We start from the raw sequence: 21450 nt of genomic DNA, 5'->3' as shown, positions 1-21450 counted from the left end.
AGGGATTCATCTTCTTGGTTCTTTCGGTAAAGCCACGTAGAAGGGAAATAATAAAACATAATAAAATACAATTCTCACGACGTTTCGGCCACAACACAAGAACAGGTCTTTCCGACAGACCTGTTCTTCACCTGACGGCTGCTTGCGTTGTGGCCGAAACGTCGTGAGAATTGTATTTTATTTGTATTATTTCCCTTCTACGTGACTTTACCGAAAGAACCAAGAAGATAGTAGTTCATTGTTTTAATTTAGTCACAGGACGGAGACCAAGTGATGCATTCTGTTTGCCCAATTCCCCACAAGGCATCAATACTGTAATCACAAGAGACCAGTAAGCTGGCGCGTCGGTACATGTGATTATCCTTTATTGAACATGTAAAACAGATTTAAGCGTAATTAAAGCCATGAACATATACACGCGCATTTTAGGCGACCGCAGCACAGACAGGCGCTTACACAAAATCCCACGTGTTATCCACTTACAACCAAGACCAGCAAAGGCAGTCACGGATGATGTAAAACGAATTGACATGCAGCATTGGCCTAAGCTCTTCCAGACACACTCAAATCCAGAAAATGCGAGTAATTGTTTTGAAAATCATTCAAACTTAACCAAAATGAATCCGTAAATAAATTGTCTGCTATGTGTATGCGCTTGAATTAATTAGTAGCTCTTGCCATCTGCACTGGGGCGTTAAAATAAAAAAAATTAGGAGACATTTAATACATTTCAATTTGAACTTTTATAACAGTGTTGTTAGAAGCTGTTGAATGAACTCGGAATTAAATAACAACCGATAAAGCGTTGAGGCTGCAGTACATATTCCAGCAACACTCCAACGCATTTGGCCAATGTCTGTTGTTACGAAGGCTGGTGACATGGTGGCCTCTTGCTGTAACAACCACATGACCATCACGCGGAGATAACGGTGCTCCATATGCCAAGTGTCAAGATTCAGGAGGGGTTGGGTGCGAGTTAAACGAAGATCAACAAACAGCTCGAGTTACATTCTGTTACCAATCACTAACATCAAGAAGCTATGAGACCACATAAAATCAGAATTTTGCCACCATTGTACCGCATACAAACACAATGTCTACGAATATTTTTGTTGTTTTTATTTATATAAACGTTAATAGCTTTTGCCTCCTCACACGGCAGGCACCACCTTTTTTTATCACTGCCACAAGATGTACTCCCAGCACAGGATGGTTTACTTTTGCACTCACGGACAGACCAACTCAACAAGACCACTTCACAACCAGCAGCTACTGCGACCAGTTTCACACCGGGCTGTGTGAACGGGTTCCTGTTTAAAGCAAAGTTTTTTTGTTACGATCTGCTGTTCCACTGTGCCTGCCGTCCCCCCACACACACACTTCAGGGCAATAACTTTTTATATACCCTGTTTGAGCAGGTGTTTTCATGGTTTTCCCACTTGTGGTTTTTGCAAGTCGTCTTTGATGACTTGGACACCCCCTCATCACAGAATGAGTTTTCGCACCAAGAAAGACCTCAGGCTGAGCAGGACTACCCCTGTCTGGGTGACGGCGAGAGGGTGCAACGTGGAGGGGGGAGCGGACGTGTTGCCGTGTCGACGACGATCCCATCGCAATTTTGCCTCCTCCACTCCTCTCTCGTAGACGTAGCTTTCCTAAACTCGGCGTTCTGGGGTTTTGCCTTCGGCGTGACGAGCAGGCCGCACCAGCCTGGTGCTTCTTTCCTCCAACCTCCCTGCGACTTGGCGGGAGAGGGGGCTGCGTTTGCTCTCCGCCGCCCTCCCCTTCCGAGGAGCCTGGGCCTCGGGCGCTGTGGAGGCCGGGTGTGGGGTCAGCGCGGGCCACACGGCCGACCGACCGACTTCTGAACCGACAGATTTTCGTTCTCCACGTTGATTCACACCCACGCTGTCCAGCCCTCATACAGCTGGGCCAAGTTATCCAGGCTGGTTGCCTCTTTGATGACATAGTCAACCTGTAAACACAGAGACACAGGAGCCAAACACGTGACACGCAGGGGTTATTAGGGCCAAGCCTCCCGCTGCAATGCTGCGTGGCCACAAGTGGCGTTCCGTTGGGTTCGGTGCCATGGTGGGAGCTGCGCTGTCCTGTACCTGCTCCGTCACCGTCATCCTCCGACTGGGGTCCACATCCCGACCTTCGAGCTTGGCCTTCACGCGCTTCCACACGCTCACCGCGTACGAGTTACGCTCTTGCACCGCTGTAGCGACAAGTCACAAGAGTGGGCATGAGACACCTAGAAGGTCAAAATGCCGAATGCAATTCTTATCTGGGATAATAGGTTCGGTAAGAGTATGTTGTAGTGGCTACATTTTCATGTTAGTGGGCCACATGACATCACGTCACATATATACACTGTCATTTAGTTTCAGAATGCCTGGAGTCACCATTAAAGTGCACCTCTTGTCTAACAGTTCTTTTCCCTCCCTCTTGCTCATCTTACCTCGAGCACAATTTTACCTCTTGCCTGCAGTTGTCATCACTATTTCTTTAATTTCACTCATCTGTATCTCTTTACATCTCCGTGAGCCATATCGCTCAATGGGCCATAGCTGGGCAGGCCATTCCATAAGCAAATGCAGCACACGGCCCCGTCAGTTGAAGAACCCTGCTCTTGGCAGTTCTCAACGATGAACACGTTTAATTAATGCCAATGAAAAGGTTATGCGAATACAGTCGTTAAAAAGAAAAACTGAAAAGGTTACGCGCTCGTACGGACCTTTCCCGGTTTTGGGGTCCCGTGCAGTCTTGCGTGGGCTGGTTCCGGCTGGTAGCTTGGAGCCGGGGGGGCTGTTTCCGGAAGCAGCTCCGCCCTTGTGAGAGCCGCGTTTGGCGGAGGGCGACAGCCCCTCGGATGGGGTCTTCTGCACAGGTGCAGAGCTGCTACGAACCACTGACAACGAGATCGCAATAGCATCACCGCCACTGCGATTCACCTCCTGCAGCAGGTTCATTAACTGCGCCATTACCTAACCGACTGCTCAGGTGAGCACATCAACTGGTTTCTTAGAAGAAAATTCTTTGCAAGACGCTGGGATGCTACATCGTGTGACCATCTCACCTGCCAAGATGTTTGGTGGGAGGGCTGGCGCTGGAGTGGGGCTGGCACACTCCGTGGCTCTGTCCGTTACCAACGGGGATGCGAAACTCACCAGGCCGTGGTAGACCCTGCAGTGGAGGGCACACAGTGAGCGAGGCACGTTTGGAGTGCCGTAATCTTTTTCCCATTCCAATGACTTACGTGTACGTTACCAGAATAGAATCTAAAGAAAAAAAACTATAATAAATTATCTTGATCGGTACGTCTTCCAGTTGGAAGATATACCGAGGATCCCAAGGCCATGCGGGAGGGTGTGTGGCACAGTTTAGTGCCAGCTATTATAGATTGAGGTCGTGTCGCTACAGTTCTCTGCGGTGAGTACAAGGCGCTATGTCTCTCTAAATAAAATTAACACGAACTACTTGCGCCTTCGCAAATTTAGTGAACAGAACCCACCCTGCAATTTGCATATGTCTTGCAAGGGGATAGGGTTAAGATGCACCCAATTATTATGAGAGCACAAAACAGGTTTTCCAGGTTTCTGGAGAAGGCCATATTGTGTAGTGTGCAAGCAGTGCCAAAAAACAACTCCGCCAAGAAAAGGTGGTTCTATATAGGACTGCTGATGGATATCTTACCCACACCCAGACATTGTCTTCATAGTCCAATCCTGGCCCCCAAACCAGTTCTGGATCAATTTCGATATCTCAGATTCACCATCTTAAAAATCCTCCATGTTATGTTACATCATATCATGTCACAATTATTGACGTGACAACGTTAATGATTGGCTGTCGGGTGGAGGGGGGTGTTTGTGTTTAGTTTGTTGCCCTTCCCCCACGCCTTGATTACCACAGTTGGCCACGTACGGTGCGAAAGAAGTTCAACATACATAGGCGATCTATAACAAATCACAAGTTCAAATTATAACGCAACTGCTTCTGGCGCTTAAAAGACTAACATCATTTAAAAAAAAACACAGAATGCCTCAATAATAACTTCACGAATGTGACAGCATTTGATTCGGAAACAACGCACGAAACACAAGCACCGTGCGTGCGTACCCCTGGCTCTGTGCTGCAAGCTCCTCGAGGCTGGGCGCGATGCTCTGCAGCATCTCGACATGTTCGCGTCCCTGTGCCTGATCGCACGCCTGCAGTACGGTGAACAGCACGGTCTGCATGTTCTCCTGCCACGCGCGGTGCTGCGCCAAAAACTCCCGCACGCTGCCCTCGTACGGGCTCGCCTCGCCCTCAGCCAGGGCAGCTTCCTCGTCCTTACATGGGGGAAGGGGGGAGAAGGGGGGGGTCAGGGGTCAAGCCCTGTATGGTTAAAAGCTCCTTCTTGAGGACTAACTACTGCCTATTCTGGCGCTCAACAGAGCTCATGGAGTAGCCAAGACTAGGGTGAAAGTGCAAAGCAGGAAACACAACTGAAAACCAGTGAAGAAACACACTCTTCAAAAACGAATTGGCCAAATATCCCATGGCACTACACACGTGTGAAAAATTTATCCTTAAATCTCCATGGGGCTTTCTTGAATAAAAAAAAATTGCGAGCGATATTTTACATTCACACAGCAGGGGATCCTCTTTGAACAGTTCACACATCTCGACACCGATTCTTCACACCTCAACCCCAGCGGAACTCGCCTTACCTTAGCCATGGTCTTGAGCAAGTACTTGACGTCGGACAGAAGTTTGTTGTGGCCCGTGAGCACCATCTTCACCAAGTCCACGAGCTCCTGCAGGCCATCAAGTGCTGCGTCCGCCTCCTGCTCCTTGTCTGCCTGCGCCGTCCTCAACGCCGCCAGATCCGCCGACAGCTGCCGGTGTGCGGCTAAGAGCCACTCCCCTGAGCCCACGGGCTGGGGGGGGCTCGACATCATCTAGTGAGGGATGCACGGCAATCAGGAGGCTCATTGAGGACAGGGCCCAAGGGCTAAACACGCACACTGCAGCAAAGATGCTTTGAAACATTTTAAGAATCGAAGTAAAAGATTGCGTCAAAAACAGCTGGGATCTGAGATAGAGGCATGCCCACATCGAGACCCGAGGGCACATCATGCTCGCCATTGTCATGATAATCAGAATCAGTCAAATCCACTGCTGGATGAAGGTCCATTAGAAGACGGTTAATGCTGAGGTTAGGGGCTAAAACTTTTATTAGGGCTAGAGAGAATGGTCAAACACAGTAGTAGGGCAGGGCTAAGGCTGAAATCAGGGCTACGGTGAACACCTTTATTCAGGTAAGCCGTGCTAGTCTCGTGGACATCACAATGGCCAGCAGTGCCTGGCCCTGGCAGATGACCTGGGATGCATACCAAGTGTGACTATTATTTGTAATAAATTGCAATCACAATGTAATTGTAATTTGTAGTTAACATTGTTTTTGTAACTGTAATTATATTTGACCCTGGGTCTGCCTGGCTAATACAACTCTGGAAACATCCCCCCCACCCCACGCCCCCCCCCCTCCCTCCCGATCTGTGAGATCCTCCAAGCGGTCTGCTGGAGAACCAGTCCACACAAGACTACACGGGACCTCAAAGCCTGGAAAGATTTTGAACACGTGACCTTTTCAGTTTGGTTATGAACAATGTATTTGCGTAACCTTTCCCCTTTGCATTTATAAAACGTGTTCATCATGGGTAACTGCGAAAGGCAGGGTTTTTCAACCGATGGGCCTGTGGGCCACATTTGCTTGTGCAATGGGCCTGCCCAGCTCTGGGGGGTGGGAGGGGGGTCTTGGTCGCGTTACCAGGCAACGCAGCAGCTGCAGTTCGAGGGGGGAGACGCTGTTGCTGCACTGCGCCACGTAGGAGCTCAATCCCTGGCAGCGCTGCAGCAGCTCCAGGCACGCCTTGTCCAGCACACTCGACTCGGGCGTGCGTGTGCGCAGACTCTCAAAGTGCAGCACCGCTCCGCACAGCATCGTCACCTAATACACACACATTGCACATGCGCAATAAGGGGCCCATGACTCAATATACGTTTACATGACAACGGTCCAAGTTATTTCTTGCCCTAACGGACATTGCGGCCAGGGCCGGTGCTAGGGTGGTGCTGGTGTAGGCCCTGCACCACCAAATGTCCCTTTAAGAACCACCGAAATTCATTCACGAAAGTGATAAACCACTGTCATGGTGGTCCGCACATTAAGTCTACTGGCCCATCCCTTCCGAGAGAAGCTGGAGCTGGGCCCGATTGAGGCGGTGCTCATCTCCTGTGTACAGCCCTGAGGCCAGTGGTGGAAATTCTGCATTCCTATTGCATGAGTGAGTCTACCCGATAAGACCACCATTGTTGACTTCTGCAAACTTTATCGATCCCAGAAGGATGATGGGAATGAGTCAATACCCCAACCAGGACTTGAACTCGGAACCTTCCGATTGCGAGCCGCTCACGCTACCGGTGAGCTAACCGGCCGGTTTACATGACAACTCTGTGAATGTCTACGGTTCTGCCTGTGTTACTGCGAGTGGATAAAATGTTGACGTTAATGTGCTGTTTTTGCGACCGAGTATGGGGTTGCTATGAACTCATCGAATTGAGTTCAATTCCCTGCCATGGTCATCCACGTCGAATTTGTGACTTTGTCCTGTGCCCTTTAGGTTGAATCAGCTTGAATAAGTGGTTGCCAATGGCCATTAGTCCTTTCTTGATCTTCGGGTTTGAATGTGTGCTTTGTCTTTTTTTAGGAAGGAGTGGTGGTACAGTGGTTAGCGCTACAAACTCAGCGACCACGGTTTGATTCCCAGTCACAGCTGACATCAGTGGCGAGTGGGATCCGAACCGGCCTTGGGCCTCTGCGAGGTCCACCCTTCTAACCGAGTACCTGGTGCGGTGTGTACACATCAGCACTGGGGGAACAGCAGTAATTGAGCGTAGTAGTGCTGGCCTCCCACACCCTCGTGTGCCATACTGGCCTTCATAGGTTCTCTCGAAGGGCGCTTGGCCCTTACAGCCACACGAACTGTTTACGACCTTAATAAAAATGAATAGTTGTACATAACGCCTTAATACTTGGATAAAATTTAGACGCTTTAAAGGAACAACTGTATAGGGTTAAAACAGTAGGTTGCTCACTAAATTTGGATTAAATAATAATCAGTTTTCACAAATAGCACTTGCTTCAAAGGTCCACAAGGTGTGAAAAAGAGCTTTATAGCTCATCGGATTCCTCCAGTCTTAAATCAAGATTCAGATTCTGAGTGCGCGAGTGAAAGTGCGAGTGCAAGAGCAGTTGGGACAGGTGGAGGCCATACCTTGGACACGCGCTCCTTCTCGGTCAGCAGGGTGCCGCGGCGCTGGCAGATGGTCGCCTCGAAGTCTTGCAGAACGGGAGCCAGAGCGGGGTTGGCCCCGCCGGCCCACTTCAGCCTCTGCTCAATGCTGCCCTCCAGCACGGCGACGCGCTCCTGTAAATTACATTACCACGCCTTCTCACTACCGTCCCCCCCCCCCACCGTCACGGTGCTGCAACTGCGTTCGTTTGTGCGCAACCTTCGAATTGTAAGGAATAATCCCATCCAATTTTATCACTCGATTGAATCAAGTACCAACATGCCCCAGAATGCAGTTGCTTATCCTAGTGGACCCCCCACCCCAAATGGAAGCTTGTCCCGTTGCGGCCACAAGGAGAAAATAGCAACGGCCTGCAAGTGGTCATTAGTCTACCAATAGGGGTCAATGATTACTCTGCATCTTCCCAATTGAGTACTTTGAGTGTTTTTAGTGTTTTATGCGAAACGAGCGGTTCTATTCAGGACGCAAAATTTTCACTGCGGCTTTCTCGTAGCAAGTGAAATTGACACTTGGGAGTTGCTGCAAGGCTCTGCACAGACATCTGGGGAGAAGTCCAAAAAGCACTGCGGCACGAAGAATATTCCAACAACGGCCTCCTGCTGCTGCAGCCCCTTGCCCACCTGCAGCGCCGCAATGGAGGTCTCCATCTGGGTCAATGCGTGCAGTTTCTTCTTCATGTTGGCCAGCACGCCGGTACGGGGGAGGCCCACGGGCACCATGGGCTGGCCCCGGCTCATCAGCACATCCTCGTGCAGCCACTGTGACGGGGGGGCGAGAGCGGCGAGCGTGTTAAGCAGGGTGACGTAGATGCACACGGCATCAAATCAAGCACAGGCGCCAGACACTTTCTAAAACGTGGCCCTTTTTGCCTGCCGTTGTGGTGAGGCACCTGCAACGTCATGTTCATCATCAGCTACGATCTATCCACTGCTGGATGAAGGCCTCCACAAGCCATCTACATTGCACACGGTTACGCAATGTAACAATCTACTTAGAACTGGCACCACAAGGTGGTTGCAGACTTATATAATACATTCATTTTTTATTTCTTTATATTTTGTGACTCGCTTACCTTTTTCTATATTTTGCACTTCTATAGTTGTTTGTATTGTCTGCCGTTGTAACTTTCTGACCCGCCCGTACTATTCACGTGAAAAAAGCTTCTCATAGCTCATCAGATTCCTCCTGCAGTCCAAATAAAGATTCTGATTCTGATTCCATAGTAGCTCCACCTCTCCGATGGACTTCCTCAAGGACGCGTTCCATTGCACGATCGCCACTGCCACTACACTCTTGGCCCATCGGCCATCATCCCCGTCCAGCAAAGTGTCCTGCCAAAGCTCATTTCGTTTTCTCCAGTCAATAATGACGTCTCCGATTTGCGCGTGTTCCCCGGTCAACGTACTCGTCTTTCCCCTTTCAAGCATTCACCCTTCTCTCTCTCTATCCACGCACATTGTTTCCTCTCTTTGGCGTGCTTTTTCAGCGTGCGGGCACCTGGAACATGGCGACGTGAATCTGCAGGCGCTGCAGGCCGTCCTTGCTGGAGGCGATGCCCCCGTCGAGGCGTCGCGCCAGGTCTTGCCGCTTCCACGCGGCGTCGAACGAGGCGGCCAGCACGGCCGCGCGGTTCGCGTCCGGGGTGGAGAAGCGGCCCTGCTGCAGGCTCAGCTCCGCCACCTTCTTGCACAACTCGTCCACGGACACCTTGCTCTCTGCGCCAAAGTCGCGAGCCTCCACCTGCGATTGTTTAAAAGGACGGGGAGGGGTGAGGAGGGGGCAATGCCCTTGAAACAATTCTCTTCACTAGCACAGCGCAGACACGTTAAGCCAACGGGAAATCTGAAAATGTATTTATACTGGAGGAATCCGATGAGCTTCATAGCTCATCAGAATGATTGGAGCCGTGCTAGCCATCCACAACCCTTAAAGCCACAACATGAACTTGGGGAATTCTGGATTTGATGCGCAGTGCGCTAACCACTTTGCCACTGCTCCTCACTCCTTCAAGAACACATGCTTGCGTGTTCACAATAAACAACATAGCTCTGTAGATATGTACTTACATTGTGTGTATGTTGTGGATTGTCCAACACAAGTCTGACGCTTTATCAACAAGATATAAGACTTCAAAGTTAGGTTAAAGCACGTAGTTTTAAGCCCGCTATTGACATCGCTCCCATTCGTTCGATAAGGTCAACGCAACGGAATCACCAATGCGCCGAGGCAGTCGCACCGGAAATACAATTTCAGTATTTTATGACTTAGGAAACATAAATCTTGCGTGGGACAGTCAAAGGCACAAAGGCCTACGCGTGTAGCTACGTGATAACTACGTTTGAGAATGTTTTTTCCGGGAAGCCACAGCCCTACACCACCACCATGGACGCCCTCACCTGTGCCGTGACGTCCAAGCCGAGCACGCCCAGGTAGCTGCAGACCGTGAGGCCCAAGGCCTGCGTGGGCAGCCCCACCAGCAGCATGCGCACAAAGTCGGCGGTGAACGCCTTCACGGGACGCGCCAGCTGCTCCTCACCGAGGCAGGTGGGGCGCAGGGCGACCAGCGCCACTTTGCTGGTAGCGGATAAAGAAGGCCCGTTGAAGGACCCGGCGATGATGCTACCGCCGCCCTCCTCCATGCTCCGAATGCCTGACACAACACCCACGATGCCGCAGCATACAGTCAGAATCTGAAGCCGCAACAAAAGCGTGGGGTTCACGCAATAAAGCTGGGCGACATTGGCTGAAGTCGTTTTTAATAACGTCGAAGTGGCCTTTTAAATTACCCTGACCTTGACCACCCACACAGCCCACGCCAGGACCGCTCTTCGTCACAGATGAGTGGTCAGTGTGGCTAAGGTCATTGGCATCATAAGCAACATACGGCTGAGAGCCTCGGCTAGGTTGGCTGCTGGATCGACTGCTTCCGGCCAGGCTAAAAGTACGTTGGGGGACACACAAACTTACACATACTAGCGTTGAGCAACTTAGCAGACCAAAACATATAACACCAAAGTCCTTCACTTCGTTCTATATATATATGACCTGGACACTGTATTGGCGTCATACGTCACCCAGCACGATTACTCAACCGGCCCAATGATAGACACCGTGTCCAGTCCGAACGGCTGCGTCCACGCGGGAGACGCGTGCGCCCGGGTGTCCACACCTGCGAGGGTCTGCGCGTAGGCCCGGCATTGCGTGAAGAACTCCTGGATGGTCTGCAGCCGCTTGAGGAAGAACACGTCCTGCATGAAGCGGCGGTTGAGCTCCAGGTCGATGATGTGCGCCTGCAGCGCCCGCGCCTCGCGCAGAACGTCCACCTTGCGCCACGCTGCTGGCACCTCAAGTTGGACCAGCTGTTGGGCAATGGTGCACGGGGGCCATGAGTCTCTTTGCCAAACGCTGCCTGCCATTCACTTGGTGCATGCTGCGCTTCTTCACTCTTTTCACAGCCGTGCATATTTCAATTCTACGTCACCCCGCAGCCAGCCACGTTTAAACATTAATTCTGTAAACCTGGTCGGATTTCTATTTGGCAAACAAAATGAACGGGGCGTGATTTAGGTCAATATGTGCAACACTTTTCTGTAACATATTTTGCCACAAAATGGCGGCAAACATAACGCTTGTGGCCCACAAACAACACCAACACATTTGGTCACATGAACCATCAGGACCAGTCACAGCAAGGCAGCATCGTGAGGTTCTTTGAATTAGACCTGTTCTTTCAGATCTGTCCATCTCAAAGGTCCCCACGACTCGCATCACATGCAGTAGTATACCGCTGGCTGTGGCTATTAGTAATGTGCCTACTCTCATCTACGAGCCACCCATAATATATTCCATTAGAAATGAAGACCTGCATAAGACACACACAGCGCTGAATTTCAGCGCTGCATGGGTGTGGTGCTGGAGAGTGGCGTGGGGGGCGCTCACCTGCTCTGTGAGCTGTGTAAAGGAGCTGTCCACTTGAGCAAACATCCCATCAAAGGCCATGAGCAGCATTTGTCCCGCTGACATTTTGGGGGGGTCCTCCACACCGCCATCGTGACCCCGCGGTTGGATGAAATCACCGTACTGCGCGCGAAGCTCCCTGGCTCGCAAGGAAAGCGGTGAACCGCCATGGCATTAAAACAACAAGTGGCAGAGTTCATACAGCCAAACTGTCACACCTACATGGGTTTATTATTCATGTTGCGGATTAACAGATTGACGTGGTTGGCTACGAACGGTGCAAAAGAAGTTCAACATGCATACAGACAACCATGCTTGTGAAAAAAAATCTTTACATATGCCATGTCTGAGTAACATCTCCTTACTTGGTGTGGGTCATTAACTCAGTGCCCACGTGACCACAAACGCATCAATGAAACACGTATGGTCAATTCTACATCTCCACTCCCATTTTATGGCGGTAAACAAATGCATCTTTACAGCCTAACGTTTTTCATAATCAAGTTTTTGGGTTAGATCGCGTTATTTATAAATGTGTCGTAAGCCTCCACCACCCGACATGGCCGATCAGCAAAAAAGTGTCACGTTAACAAAAGACAAATAGTTCACTGCTTGAGCCCACCGGTTTGTTGAAGCGTGAAACCACAACATTTACAATTTTTGAGTACGACGTTTCGCTGGAAATTGCATCCAGCATCATCGGGCAATTCGCCAGAATGGTGAGGCTCTGGCTCTTGCTCCCGGTCTTAAATAGAGCAGCAGCAGCGGGGTGACGTCATCATTTAACTCATCAGGTACAGCAGTGCCTATGCAGTCCTCCGACGCCCGTCGGTGTGCTCTCTCATTACACATTTACTGAAACACAGCACAGGCACGCGAGCCTCACGCCACCAGCTGAAGCCACCAACTGCTCGAGAGCGGTGGGTCTCTCGGCTGTGCTCACCTGACGATGCTGACGAGGTGTGTGCCGGCCTCGTCCTCGATGCCCATGGCCTTGTTGCGGAGGTGGCCGTGGAGGCCGTCAATCAGGGTCTGCAGCGGAGCTCCGTCGGTGGCCTGCTCCACCAGGGACCCTAGCTCTGCCAGGAGGCCCTCCAGGCTCTCCTCCTCGCGCAGCAGGCAGCGCAGAGCCTCGGGAAATATTATCTGCCGGAAGTTTGTGTTCAACTCCTGCCAGTGGAGGGGTAGAGAGCCACATTGTGAGAGCACGAGGTCGGCTGTAAAATATCTATATCCCACAGGCTGCATGCATGCGTGCGTACATGTGTGTATGCTGGAGGAGTGATGGAGTAATGGTGAGCACAATGTGCTACAATCTCATTGACTTGGATTTGCTTTGCAGCCATGAATAACACCAGTTGCAAGTGCTTTATAAACCAGTACTAGGCCTCTTTTACTGGTAGGAACCTCCTGGTTACACCAGCCCACAGGAGCTTATTGTGTCCGTCCCTCGTGCAGGGAGGGGCTGGGTGGGGAGGGAGGGGCTGGGTGGGGGGTGGGAGGGGTGGGGCTGGGTGGGGAGGGGCTGGTCACCCCGTGGTGCCCTTATAAAACTCAACGTTTAACCTACTCACGCCGGCTTGTGCCTGCCCTCACAGTCAGGCATATTTGCGGAATACACCACGCCGCCATTGACCCTGGCCATTGACCGAGCAACCCAACGTTCCAACCAGCTCCCTCCGCAGAATTGTGTTGGCCAACTCGGCCTTCTAGGAGTATTCGGCATGCGATCTGTCGCCTCATTAACATTGCCTTTGCATTTGTGACTCATGCGTGCGCTCACCTGCAGGGAGGTGTATACGCTGTGTGCCAGGAAGACGGCGGTCGTGGCCTCGAGGTGCAGGAGAGGCGTGTCGAGGTCGCGCAGGGCACGCAGCTTGCACTGCGCTAGCAGCTGCACCAGGCTGGCAACGTTCCCGCTCATGCTGCACAGCTCCTCCAGGAACCAGTCGCCGTCACGCGACGTCAGGTCGGCCAGCTGGTCCCCGGCTCCCGAGGCCGCGCGCTCCATGTGGAGGGACCGCCTGGCATGGTGGCCACAGTCACGTGTTAGCCGTGTTCACACAGCACACGTCCGTGTGATTCTATGTGTGTGGGTGTTTCAGAGCCGATGGTGGGGTCAGTGTGTGTGGGTGGGGTTGGTGGGGCTGCATTGAGGGTTTGGTGGGGTCATTGGAATTCGTGGAATTCGTGGAATCATGGGGGCCAATGTGTGCAGTGGAGGTTAATGGTCCAGTGAAATTGGTGAGGTCGGTGGGTTATGTGTGCTCGGTGGGGTTGGTGGGGATGATGGCGTGCATGGGTACGGTGGGGTCAGTGGGGCTCAGTAGGCTCGGTAGGACTCGAGAGTGAAAGCGCTCACCTGGTGAGGGTGCTGAGCGCCCCGACGATGACGCTGGCGAGGCTGGTGGATCCGCAGCCCCTGTCCTCATCGAGGAAGACTTGAATGCAGCGCTCCACCTCCTTGGTGTGCTCCTCACAGGCGGCCGGCACTGCCCCCTCCTGCTTCAGCCGCTCGCACTGCCGCAGCAGGCGCCCGTTGAGCTCGGTAAGCGCCAGCTGGAGCGCCGCCTCCATCCCAAAGACCCACTGGGCACGCGCAGAGCCCGGCTGGGGCAGGTAGGCGTCCTCGTAGCTGTGAACGCAAGCAGAAGTTTGTTTTTTTTCTCTTCGGAGAGACAGATATAGGAAGGAGACATTGTCTTGTCTATTTTGTATAGACTTGAAGTCAATTTGAAGGGATCTGAGGTAGCTCTGTAATATCAGCTTTTATGGGCAGTTTAAAACAAATGATGCACTGTTCTGGGACGGTTCCGAATGGGTACTTGGTATCATGGCGTGAAGCCGATAGCAAAAATTGTGTTAAAATTTGGAAAAAATAAACACCAAAAAATTTGTTTCAAACATTTTTGTTGCGGCGCTGTCACCTTGCGTAGATCTCCTGGCAGCGCGTGGGCGCCCCCTCGCACAGAAGCGCCTGCAGCCAGCAAGCCCAGCGGTGCGCGCGGTGCGTGTTGAAGGCGGCGCGCGGGTAGTGCAGCCCCACGGCCGCGTAGTTGTGCAGCGCCTCGAGGCAGCCTCGCAGGATGCCTCGCCGCTGCTGCAGCGCCGTCACCAGCTCGCACTCGGCCGCCTCGCTCTGCGCAATCACCTGCGCCTGCCCCGCGCTCTGCAGGAAGCCGGTGGCCGGCACGTAGCTGGGGGGGCCTGCGCGAGAACAGCAACACACAGACCAATGAGAAAGCAGCTTCTACCGTCATCATCATCATGATTTGTATGTACATATGTTGAAATTATTTCACGCCATACGTAGCCAACCGTGCTAACAGGAGATGCGGGGGAAGGACAACAAACTAAACACCAAAAGCAGTTCTAAAAAAACGAGTTTGCAATCTACATGTAAAAGTGTATAGCTCCAGTGGCTTCCTAATATTGGAAGGAAGGAAAAGTGCATCTGAAAGCACGCGATGCAGTGACCGTCTTTGTTCGATGGCTAGCCAAAAGCCGCTGCGAGGATGATTTATGATGTACACTGCAGCGCCCGTGCAGTGTACATCTCAATGGTCACTTCCTCATTATTCACAGCAAGTGTTTGAACTGGTTGAATGGAGGTTCCATTTAACGTCGTTAAGTGGCGAAAAACCGTCCCCCAGACTGCCCCTGCTCCCCTCCCCAAGAGCACACGTCGGCGCTAAAGAAGACGTTACCCAGGTCGATGGGCGTAGCAATGTCGTCCAGCAGAGCTCCCAGACGGGCGGCCTCCATTCCGCTGCTCGCCTGCATGTACTGTGTGCTCCAGGCCTCGCACTCGCTCAGCTTGAGCGTCACCGCCTCGTGCACCGCCTGCTGCTGAGTCTCCAGGCGCGCGTACTCCTCATACCTGCGGCACACAGAGGGCATGGGCGTGGCCAGCGGCACAGCGGTGCCGTGTCCATCATCGTTGTCGTCATTAACACTCAACATTTAGACCTCGCCTCCCACGCACTACATCTCGAGATACCCTGCGGCAGTGAATGCCCAGTGGCAGCTGTCCCTGTGAGGCACAAGGTGAACATTGCACAGACCAGCAAGTCGGCATTGGTCAATCGTAGTAGGTGTTGCTATGTGGTTTCGCAATTAAGCAATTTATCAAATCTCACATATTTGGAACATTTTTCGAATAACTGCATGGGATAGTAAACATTCTTGGTAGTAAACCAGCAGTATTAACCAGGGTGGCCACTGGGCGAAAGTGAATCTCTGTAACAAGAGGCAAACGCGCCAAGAAAGTGTTTGAAAAGCCAAATAATCACGGTAGTCCACCACAGTAGACACGACGCACGGGAGGGTTAAGTCACCCTCAAGGCACGTGTGACCTCGTGTGACCTCCCTAAAATTCCCAAGAGCAGTTGCTGCTCTATGACATTCCCCATCACCCGCTCCCGATCCACCAGTGTCCACCGCCCCGCGGCGGCCGTGTACCTGTTGTGCAGGGAGTGCGCGGGGTGCTTAGCATCGCGGCTGGCCTTCTCCACATACTCCAGCTGCTCCAAAAGCTTGTCCTGCAGGCACTGTCCGGTGGTCAGCGTGTCTTGCAGGCACACATAGGCCTCCAGACCGGACTTCAGCCGAGGCAACACTGCCAGCATCTCGTCACGATTCCTGAACCACGACACCTGCAGGGGGCAACACGATGGAAACGCGCTCGTGCGGATATGAACTCGCAAACGTTCCCGGTCAGTGCACTACTCGACCTAAACACGCTATCACTGCTCAATCCTTCTTATCATAAGTCTAATTACATGTAACATGAAAAAGTAGGCATTGCATTTGTGATTGGTATCTAAATTACATGGTAAATAGGTAATTTACATCTGCTTCGGTCATTTTAATATAGTTTTAAGATCACTGCGGTAGCAGGGGTAGCAGGGGTAGCCCCACCACATCGGCGCTCACGCCACGCGGAGTGCCCACCCTCCCGACCCCCCCCCCCCTCGTCCGTGCGGGGGCCCCACGACACTCACCTTGATCTCAGCGACGCGTGACGAGAAGAGGCTGCGCGTGATGTCGCGCTCCATGTCCCGCTTGCTCTGCTTGCTGTCTGGCTGCTGCCCGCCGCCACCCCCGTACACGGCGCCGGCGAACCCGGCCTCCCCGCCGGCCGTCCAGTCCACGAGCGGGTCGTACACGAAGGCCTCCAGCAGCGTGAGCAGCGTCTCTCGCCCGCGCCGCATGATCTGCAGAATCTGCCCCGCGCGCGCGATCCCCGTTACAAAAGCTCCCCACACCGAATCTCAAATTTCTCACTCGCTGCCTAGGCAGACTGATCCTTGCCACGATAACATCGCAGCGAGTAAGACAATGTACTACTTGGTGTTCACGATTGGGCTTCGTCTTTGGCAGGAAGTGCGGGTACCTGCTCGCAGGACAGCCGGAATATTCCCTCCACGCCCGTGACTCCCAGAGCTCTCTCGATGTTCTGCGTCATCCGGAATGGAACTTTTTCCGGAACTCGAAGGCTCTTGCCTGCAGGAAGAACAGCGACCACGTGCTCAAACAAACTGCTGTCACATGCAAGCATTTAACAAACGATGCATAATTGGCCGTTTAACCAATCCCACTACAATGTCAAAGCAGTTTTCAAGTAATGAATGGGGAGTAGAAGGGTTTCTATACGGAACAGGGTGGTTTTACAATGTGAATATGCCTCCCCAAATTCAGTGGTCAAGAGCAGTGCGATGTGACTCACCTTTCTCAAAGCAGACATTGTAGTCAATGTGCACGACCTCGCCAGTGGTCATGTCAATCAGCACGTTGTCCAAGTGCCGGTCGCCCAGTCCGATGATGTAGCCCACCATTGACATCACGGCCGTCGACCTGCAGTACATCTGGAGCAAGCACACACACGCGGTGGGTCAAACGGGCAGCATGCGAGGCACCATTGCACACCTGTATCGCTATCAAGCATGACGAGGGGGGGGCGGTGGAGTTTTCTGAACGCGTGTGTTACGGAGGCAGGCCGTGCGGGTCACAGCGAACCTGCGTCACTCTCCACCACTCGTCAGGGCTGGCGCTGGAGCACCACAGCTCGCGTGCCAGCAGGTCGGGCGGCGTCTCGTCCATCAGCTCCAGCAGGACTGAGCGCATGGTGGACAGCGGCCACTCGCGCCGTGCCACCTCGCTGTTCAGGCCCGCCGCACGTAGCGCCGGTGTCATCTTTCCGTAGAAGAGGTCGCTGGGCCGGGGCACGGCCACGCCGGTCGGGGGCAGCACTTCACCGCCCGGTGTCTGCCGTGCCAACACAGGGGAAACGAACAACAGCATTGCCCCATTCTATTTACATTTTACATTGCGATGTTGTTTTTTTAATCCACGAGTTACACGAACGCTTTTGAAGGAGCTCACCGCGCCATTCTCTCAAGCGTCTCAAATTCTAGAAATGTCACCATCTGCCTTAATTTGTTTCCGAGGATCCGCAAGCCGGATCCGGCTGCATGGCACGAGCTCTACCTTGTGGCCAGCGTTGAGTGTCTCGCGCTGCTGCCAGCGCTTGTAGAGGCCGAAGAGCGGCGTGGCGCCGTCCACCCACTGGATGAGGCCTGAGCGCGAGCCCAGCGGCGTCACCGAGTAGTGGCGCGCGTGGAAGCGGTGCCACTCCCGCCCGTTCCCCTTCACGAACATGTTGTTGACGATGGAGAGAAATTGCATGATGCGCTCATCCAAGTGCAGATCCTCCAGACCTGCGGAATACGAGAGACACGCACCCAGCATTTGAGACCACAGCTGCCACTATGTATGTTGAACTTATTTCGCACCGTGCATAGCCAACTGTGCTAATCGGAGGTGCGGGGGAAGGACAAACTTAACACAAAAAGCAGTTCTAAAGAAATTCGTTTTCAATCTACATGGTGTACAAGTGCATTGCTCCAGTGGCTTCCTAATATCAGAAAGTGCATTCCAAACGGCTGCAAAAGCGCATCTGAAAGCGCGCGATGCACCGATATCCACACTACGCAATTACATCTTCAACTAGCATTCCCACTCAACACGACACCCACTGGGGGACCCAAACACCACACTACATAGTGCTGGGCAGGCAGCACCAGCACTAGTAGCAGCAGCACTAGTAGCAGCAGCAGTTACCTTTGAAGAGGTAGGTGTAGGTATTTCCGTCAGAGGCGAGGAAGGACAGCTTCTTGGGCTTTGTTTTGGTGGGCAGGATGGAGACACTGGGCGCCAGCGAGTGGATGCACACGGCCTCGCGCGCGTGACTCTCCCCAGGCAGCGCCATTTCCGTGCCCGCTAGGGCACTCAGCCGAGGGCTCATCTCCGCCAGACGCAACAGGTAGCTGGTGCGCTTCTGTGCGCGCTGCTGCAGGCTCTGCAGCAGCTGCAGGGAAACACAAGAGAGCGAATAGATTCAATTTAAATGCGAGTTTTTCGGGTTGGGCTGTGTATTCCCTTCAAGGTTGCCACGCGCTGCTGCGAAAGTCTTCAAGGAGCTGAATTCAATAAGCGGCTGTGAAAATGTGCGTAGCGTCAGCAGTCTCCGTATTAATGTGTGTACACAGTGAAGCATGCTTGAGCTTTTTGTTCCAATTATTTTCCAACTGTGTCAGTGTTACGTAAACGTGTGGATACATTTATGTTTAAAATACTCACACAGTAAGAAATGCATTACCTTGTATGAGATAGCCCAGCAAGATGTCACAAAACAAATGGTCACCAACACCTAACTAAACTTTTTAAATTATTAGTGCAGGAATAAGCAGACTTAAGTGACAAACTGGGTTTAATTACGTTTTTGTGCAGTTATCAGCCCACGGAGATCATCAACTCAGTTAACCTCAGGAGGATGAGACCCAGATTTGATCCAACAATCTCAGCAGTACGGGCACAACAATGCTCCTTACATAGCATTAACCCCCAGAACGAACCAGCCACTTCACAAACACCAGTTCTTACAAATGAAAAAGATTGAGAGAACCTGGACTCAGCAAGACACCTTTTCAACGGGGTCCCCACAATTTGGGTAACGTTTGTCATTTCTTCAGACCAGGGATGGGGGCTCTACAGCCCCATGACTTCATTTGATAGGTGCAGGAAAAGCCTCCCCTCAATCCCTGTTGTTATTTATACTGGAGGTATCCGATGAGCGATAAAGTTCCTTTTCACAGGTGTCCAAGTAGGGGGTGTGGTAACGCGAGCGAGGCATGCGCCGGGCGAGCAGGGTGCAACGTGTCCTCGCCGTGCCTGTCGGAACGGAGCCCAGCTGGCGCCGGGGCTGGCGGGGTTGGGCGGGTTCTTGAGGCGCTCCAGGGCGGCGGAGATGGAGGCTCCGTACGTGTCCTGGAACCAGCGCTCGTGCGGAGTCTCCGGTGGAGCCGACGTGATGCTGTGCGCGTGTTCAAGCGCAAACACCACCGGCTTCATCAGCGCCGTGTGCTTCTCTCGCATTATGGCCAGCTTTTCTTCCCTGTTCACACGAGCAACCGGGGCCAAGCACGAGATAACAAAAAATTAGTTCATAAAAATCACGTTAAAATGCACGAAAAACTTTCCACCATGCATTTGTCTGTGGATACATTTCATCAACAGTACGGAAGCTGATGGGTAGCTGTCAGGACATGCACATCTGCAATGTTCTTTAAGTTTCAGGCAAAAACCCTCTGATCAACTTGACCAGTGCCTAACAACAACTTTATTCTACAGGTTGGTTCGCGCTGAATCATCTTTACAAAAGTGCCGTCCCCCCCAACCTCCCGACCGTCACCCCGTTATGGATCGACAAATAGTACAAAGGCATTAATAATGATGAAGCAGACACCACACGATACTGACGATATCAGAGAAGGCGCGCGAGTCATGAGAGGTGGCCATACTTGCGCAGCGTGACGTTGGCCTGCACGCGCTTGCCCTCGTCTTCCAGCTGCTGCACCCGTCGCAGCGCCATCATCTGCTGCTGCAGCAGCACCCCGAGCCACAGCTCGTCCCACAGCACCGTGATCCGGCGCAGCTCCGACACCAGCAGCTGCACCTGAACACACAAGACAAGCGCAGCGGCGGCTTCAACGCAGCGGCCCCAACAACGGCACCCACCGGGCAACTACTGGTAAATGGTAATGAAAAGGACAAGGCAACGATTGCTCAGGGGCACTGTGATGGAAGGGCCTCTCACGAGAACAGGGGTCGGGGCAACCAAAATAACAAGTGCCATTTTTGGGGAATTCAGTAAAAAAAAGCCTCAATATTTCAATAGCCGCATTGCAGTCCTGAAACAGCCGCAGGTTGTCAATCCCTGCACTCGAGGAAGCTCGAGGGAGCGCCCTCTAAAGACTGTACTTTGGCCTACTCTTCCACACTGGCATCTTGGAAAAGAAAGCAGTGCCCACACACAACTCCACTGCAAAGTGACCTTCTGATCAACTGTGGTGTACACATTTACACTGCTGGGTGGGGACAGGCTGGAGGGGTGGGGATTTACAAAAACTTGCACCATTGTTTCAACCGCCACACTGCAAGATTGAACTGGTGACCTCCGGATTGCAAAGACCGGTGCACTAACCATTAAACCATGATAAACATCTAATTCCTGTGAGGTAAAATGTATTTGCAGAAGAGGTTAGTCACACAAACTAACAGTGGTTGTAGATACACGGCTAGGGTATGCGTTCCAGTTTGTCCCACAAGAATTTGGAGCTTCTTTTGTGAGAAAGAAAGCAATTTGTTCAATGGGCTGCGCCTTTGTTTAATCGCGAACACCTCTCCCCACTCCCCAATGTTTGTGTCTGGACATGGTGCTGCACGGAACCTGTGAGACCATGGTGGGGCTGCTGGCCATCAGCTTGTCCACAATCTTGCTGTAGCAGTCTTGCATCATGGCCTGGTCCTGACTGGATGCTCCCACCAGCGGGGGAAGCGCCTCCGTGCCCTCCCCGTCTGCCTGCGAGGGGCAGCTCGCTGCCCCCTCGGGTCCCGAGAGGCCGCCCTCGCGCTCGTTCAGGCTGCCCAGGAGAGACGGCAGCGCCGACATGCGACCGCCCACTGCGAACACACGGGGAGAGAATGTTCGTCATTCATTAGCGCAGGGTATGCAAAGACAAAGAGATCCCCCGCATAGCCTTTAACAGACTGTTGGGGCAAGTG

The 21450-nt window shown here is 52.5% G+C and overlaps 1 protein-coding gene across 2 annotated transcripts in view; it reads right to left on the bottom strand.

Moving 5' to 3' along the window:
* Positions 1 to 349: 349 nt before the first annotated feature.
* SMG1 (SMG1 nonsense mediated mRNA decay associated PI3K related kinase) overlaps positions 350 to 21450 on the bottom strand; it is a 50120-nt gene continuing 29019 nt past the window's right edge. For both annotated transcript variants that reach the window (XM_078862396.1, XM_078862405.1), the window contains exons 38-65: positions 21116 to 21348; positions 20187 to 20341; positions 19558 to 19780; positions 18448 to 18694; positions 17815 to 18044; positions 17344 to 17592; positions 17054 to 17192; positions 16721 to 16830; positions 16329 to 16550; positions 15787 to 15980; positions 15033 to 15205; positions 14253 to 14532; positions 13688 to 13960; positions 13109 to 13349; positions 12269 to 12495; positions 11308 to 11464; positions 10538 to 10727; positions 9765 to 10018; positions 8866 to 9108; positions 7989 to 8126; positions 7329 to 7481; positions 5822 to 6001; positions 4719 to 4949; positions 4126 to 4337; positions 3083 to 3189; positions 2741 to 2914; positions 2115 to 2221; positions 350 to 1975 (exon numbers count right to left, since the gene is read on the bottom strand). In XM_078862396.1, coding sequence (XP_078718522.1) covers positions 1898 to 1975; positions 2115 to 2221; positions 2741 to 2914; positions 3083 to 3189; positions 4126 to 4337; positions 4719 to 4949; positions 5822 to 6001; positions 7329 to 7481; positions 7989 to 8126; positions 8866 to 9108; positions 9765 to 10018; positions 10538 to 10727; positions 11308 to 11464; positions 12269 to 12495; positions 13109 to 13349; positions 13688 to 13960; positions 14253 to 14532; positions 15033 to 15205; positions 15787 to 15980; positions 16329 to 16550; positions 16721 to 16830; positions 17054 to 17192; positions 17344 to 17592; positions 17815 to 18044; positions 18448 to 18694; positions 19558 to 19780; positions 20187 to 20341; positions 21116 to 21348 — 5420 coding nt within the window. In that variant the 3' untranslated portion in view covers positions 350 to 1897. The remainder of the gene's footprint in view (positions 1976 to 2114; positions 2222 to 2740; positions 2915 to 3082; positions 3190 to 4125; positions 4338 to 4718; positions 4950 to 5821; positions 6002 to 7328; positions 7482 to 7988; positions 8127 to 8865; positions 9109 to 9764; positions 10019 to 10537; positions 10728 to 11307; positions 11465 to 12268; positions 12496 to 13108; positions 13350 to 13687; positions 13961 to 14252; positions 14533 to 15032; positions 15206 to 15786; positions 15981 to 16328; positions 16551 to 16720; positions 16831 to 17053; positions 17193 to 17343; positions 17593 to 17814; positions 18045 to 18447; positions 18695 to 19557; positions 19781 to 20186; positions 20342 to 21115; positions 21349 to 21450) is intronic.

Source organism: Lampetra fluviatilis, chromosome 1 (genome assembly GCF_964198595.1).
Source record: "Lampetra fluviatilis chromosome 1, kcLamFluv1.1, whole genome shotgun sequence".
NCBI lineage: Eukaryota > Metazoa > Chordata > Hyperoartia > Petromyzontiformes > Petromyzontidae > Lampetra > Lampetra fluviatilis.
Note: the sequence above shows the minus strand (reverse complement) of the source record. Positions and strands in the feature narration are given on the sequence as shown.